This window comes from Oratosquilla oratoria, chromosome 12 (genome assembly GCF_046742065.1).
Source record: "Oratosquilla oratoria isolate Oo_2021 chromosome 12, ASM4674206v1, whole genome shotgun sequence".
NCBI lineage: Eukaryota > Metazoa > Arthropoda > Malacostraca > Stomatopoda > Squillidae > Oratosquilla > Oratosquilla oratoria.
In genome coordinates this window covers 18368870-18373869 of record NC_134788.1, presented here as the reverse complement: position 1 = coordinate 18373869, position 5000 = coordinate 18368870, and the positions used below count along the sequence as shown (strand labels likewise).

General features: G+C 43.6%; 1 protein-coding gene across 2 annotated transcripts in view; it reads right to left on the bottom strand.

The window, feature by feature from the left end:
* LOC143030581 (uncharacterized) overlaps positions 1-5000 on the bottom strand; it is an 18645-nt gene that overhangs the window by 466 nt on the left and 13179 nt on the right. For both annotated transcript variants that reach the window (XM_076193743.1, XM_076193742.1), the window contains 2 exons: positions 734-1252; positions 1-220 (listed from right to left, as the gene is read on the bottom strand). The exon at positions 1-220 is cut by the window's left edge and continues 466 nt beyond it. In XM_076193743.1, the coding sequence (XP_076049858.1) occupies positions 1-220; positions 734-1252 (739 nt within the window). The remainder of the gene's footprint in view (positions 221-733; positions 1253-5000) is intronic.

Genomic DNA, 5000 nt, shown 5'->3' with positions numbered 1-5000 from the left:
TGAGTCAAGTCCAGTTCTTCATAGTATTCTTGATTCTCATTGTTCTGAACCTCGTTGCTCTCATCCCTCGCCTTTTGGGATCCGATGTTTCTCCTTAGTTGTATGTACATTAACACCAGCGGAATCAGAAATATAACAACGAGACCAGCGACAACAAGGTAAAAGTAGGGACTGCTCGTGCATGCTCCGAAGGTTGGCGAGGGCTCAGCGTCTTGAGGTTCTGAAAAGAAAAGTAATATTAGCTGGCAAAGAGGAAGGCGTGTGTATTGATATGTGCTTGATATTATGTTCATTCTTTTTACCTAAATGTACCATACAGGATAAGAGCTGTGCTCTTGAAATACCCTTTTTAATTCCATTAGACAAACGTGTGGATCTACCTAATTACATTTAGCTATTTTTCGTATACAAGGAACTCTCCCAAGTTATGACACCTCGCTCTGAATTCATGTATAGTTCCAATGATAATGATCATAATTATTATCATTGTCATTATCACTGTCATTATCATTATCATAATCATATATCACTATTATTACTATTATTATTGCTATCATTAGTATTGCCGTTGTCATTGATGTTATTATTGTTATTGTTAACTTCTCTTGGAATAGTGGGGTGGGTCGTGAGTCCCCTCAACCGCCTCCGATTCCATCTACCCTCCTCCCCCCCCCACCACCACCTGACCCCCAAGAGTGGAAAAAGGACCCTGGTAATGGGACTCATTACTCACCAGTTGATGTAGAAGGACACGTAGGAGGAGTAGAAGGTGGACGAGTGCAAGTATGAGGTGGAGGGCAGGACAGCCAGTGGAACAAACAGTGGATGCCACTACCAGCTGGGACCCTGGCTTTGATGGTGAGGTCCCTCTGCGTTTTGATGGGCGGGTTTGAGTGGCTCCAAGTCTTGTGCGAACCATCATCGCTTGCATTCCAGAGAGTGACGTTGATGACGTCCTCGGACAGGTGGATGTGGGCTCTCCTGGTCGTCCCAAACTTGAGAGTCTTTTTCTCTTCCCTTTCGTTTGCGGATCTCCATCCAGTCTTGGGAAACCACATTTTCACTTCCTCCAGGATGTTAGCCTTTTCCCTCACGCTGACCGTAATATGATTGTTCTTATCATCTTGAATGTAGAAATAGGTGAAATGTTTCTTTCCGGATAGACCCAAGAGCACAAATTCGAGTTCCAAACCGGAGTCGAAAGGTACGCTGCTGGACAACCGTCCGTTTTGTACGTACTCCATCCTGCCACCTGGTGGACACGAGAATGAAAGTGAGAGAAGGAAAGAGAATCATTCGAATTGCTCTCCTTCATACATGGATTCTGACGATGATGATGATGATGTCACAGAAAAAAGTGACAGAAAAAAGGCAGGTAAAATGTCATGTAAAAGTTACAGGAAAATACTCACAGAGAATAAAAAAAAAATAGAAAGTTACTAAAACACACACACACACACACACACGTGGGCGGGGAGTTGGGTGTGTGTGTGCGTGTGAGGTCAAAGCATTACCCAGAGATCGGTCATACGAGCTCTGAGCTCTCTTCCGGGAGAGAAATAGCTGTCGATCACGAGTCCAACACGTCATTCAAAGACCAAGGTGAATCACACACACTCGTGGGCGGGGAGTTGGGTGTGTGTGTGCGTGTGAGGTCAAAGCATTACCCAGAGATCGGTCATACGAGCTCTGAGCTCTCTTTCGGGGGAGAAATAGCTGTCGATCACGAGTCCAACACGTCATCCAAAGACCAAGGTGAATCACACATACACGCACACACACACACACGTGGGCGGGGAGTTGGGGATGTGTGTGCGTGTGAGGTCAAAGCATTACCCATACGGGTTCTGAGCTCTGAGCTCTCTTTCGGGAAGGAAATAGCTGTCGATCACGAGTCCAACACGTCATCAAAGACCAAGGTAAATCACACACACACACACACACACACACACGGAAAAAGTAACAGAAAATCAGAAGAAAAAACTAATATTAAAAGAATCACAAGAAAAAAAGAATGAAAAATCACATATGAAAATGAAAGATTTTGGTCATTCATTTTGTGTTTTTCTTTAATAAAGATACTGACAGGTGATGCAAAGTAAGGAGGATCGGCATTTTCACCATGTATGGATGAATGGGCATTCTAGACTTGGTCACACATTCACGACTCTAGTCAAATGTTGTGACTTTCAAAAGCTGTAGGGCGACTTCACTAAGTCTACAATCGCAACAATGCATCTAATATTCGTATCCTAGCTTGAACTTTTCTTAGTTTGCCCTTCAGCTCAGCTTCTCAATATAATATGACGCAAAGATGATTTGGCATTTGGAGACTCGAAAAACAAAAGACAGTAAACGAAGTCGTCTCTAATCAAACGAACTCGCTCGAGTGTGGTCGGGACAAGTGTGATATCTAGTATGAATTAATTTGACTGCGGTTTTTTGTACATGGAATAATAACTAGAAATACTCATAAATACGTGGTATATAATTCATTTTTTCATTTGTTGTGCATGCACACTTTATTTGCATTGTTTGGGATTCAGCACCTCACTCGCGGATATTAATGTAGATAATTCATGGAGCCCCGTCGTCATGACCCCAGGAAGGAAAAAATAGTAATACGTAGAAATTAATCTAATTCTAATATAAGGATAACCAACAGAGAGAATATAATTTAGGTCGACAAAGCACATATTGTTTGTCGGTTCAAATCCATCCAGGGTGAACGGCGTAAGGTGAGCAATCCATACCAGGATGATAACGGTTATGAAAAATTACTGTAATCAACCGTCAGAGTTCGCCTTTGAATTTAAAATTAGTAATCAAATTATTAATCTGAATGGTCAAATTATATCTAAAAAGACTATTGAAAGCCTGACGAAGTTATTCTGCCCCACTATATATACATTTGATAATCTGAATAAGAAGTGTATGTTTTGGACTGATTATGAAAATAATCTAAAGTTAAAAACCAAAACGGGTAACATAATACATGTATCAAATAATTTTCCTATGGGCCCTTTCACACTAGGCAACTAGTGACGGTCACTGGTTGCCTACCATTATTCTAAATTGAGCCTTTCACACTACGTCACTGCGGTTACCCGATTGCGCAACAGGTTATGGCTGTTACCCGCTCCAGTAACAAGTGACCGTCACTGGCAGTTGCCGTCACCGACCGCCTGTTTTTCTTGACCAGCAAAGCCAACAGAAGAAGCGCCTCCTCCATTGATGCCTTGATTCTTTCGACTAATGAGATGATGAGAAAGGATTCCACAACTCGGTGACAGTCACTGGTTGCTTGCAGTTGCCCGAGACTTTCACACTAGGCAACTAGTGACGGTCACTAGTTGCCTAGTGTAAAAGGTACCTATGAGTCTTTTTCCCTAACCAAAATTATGACTTTATATCTGACTTTTTATCGGCCACGCAGTATACATCCCTCATCGTATCCAGGAACAAGGCCCTGTTCACACTAGCAGTTGGAATCGTTGCGGATCAATTACAATGTAAATCGGTGGAGGCGTTCACACACAACTGCGCATTTCCCCCCTGAGTATGCGGTATCGCTGCGGTTTCCGCTTGATTCAGACCATTATATTCAACTTTTCCTGACCCCTGCGTAGAGCCGGTGGCCAGGGCTGGTGAACAGCTGCCCAGGATGTAACACTTCACCCCATACCATACGACACATAATGGAAGACTGCATTATACACAATCATTATGCACGCAAACAACACAACATACATTCTATAAAGGATTTGTGGGAAAACCCAGTTTCGGCTGTGGCATTCCTTGCTTGGGGAGACGGGACTGCTCGGACAGACAGCCTAGGGAACGACAACAACAACAAACAACTTTTCCTGCCCCGAACCGACTCGACACTGGGTAGTGGTGGGGTGATTTCAGCCGCCGCCGCCGCCGCCGCCGCTGGGACGACATCTGAGAAGACTCCTTCCTGACCGGAAATTGCCTGACATCAGAACTCAACTGATATGGTTTCCCTCAACGACATAGGGGTCTTGGCGTGGTAAGATACAGCAAGTCGGCCATTGAGTTAGCCTTTGTGTCCCCTATCCTGGTCACCTGACTCCGTTGCAAGAACACCTCAACCTAGCAAAGAGGTGGACTGGGCTGCACACCAGGCCTATTTGATCAGCGCAAAATATCATCCGGACTTGACCAGTTCAGTGGAAATCTTAAATGCAAAAATCACCGTCATTCCCTTTGTCAGAACGGGGCAGGAAAAGCGTGGGGCCGTCTTTAGTGGACGGAGGACTGTCAGCTTGCCGTCCGCAACATAAGGTTGGTCAACCAACGGTGCATGAGGAAAAGATCAGATACCTTCAAGACGAAATAGATCACATCACTACACTTACGATAGTTTGCTTCCCAACTGGTATCATCGCCCGAGCTCTACATGAAGTAAAATGAATCAAAGAAGCAATCCAGAACCCCAGGTCAAGAACGAAACTCTCCTCATGATAGCCGCCACCATCACCATCGGGGACCTAATCCACCTACTGACCAAGATATTAACGTCCATGGTCATCACAATAGTACCCAACAGTATCCTGTACAAAATCTTCTACTCTAACTGCACCCTTGTTCACTATGGCGAAACTTACAGAGGGCTAGACAAATGTTTAATTGAATATAAAGCTGATGTCCGCCACCATCGCAGAACGAATGCCTGGGTGAACCATAGAGTCGAGAAACAACATATACCTTAAATCAAGGTTTACACGCTACGATAAATTGTAGCGATTTATTGTAATGAAAAGGTTGTTACAATTTGTCATTACGACGTGTATTTAACAGGAGATCGTAGCGATTTTAAATCGCTACGATCTCCTGTTAACCCATTCAACTCCGATGACAAGATGTCTTGTCATTTGGTCAAATAAAACAAAAAATCATAATAAAACAACAAAATGTTTGATGATCAAACAGCACCAGAAAAATATGACGTCATCAGTCCTCCTCCTCGAGGAGGA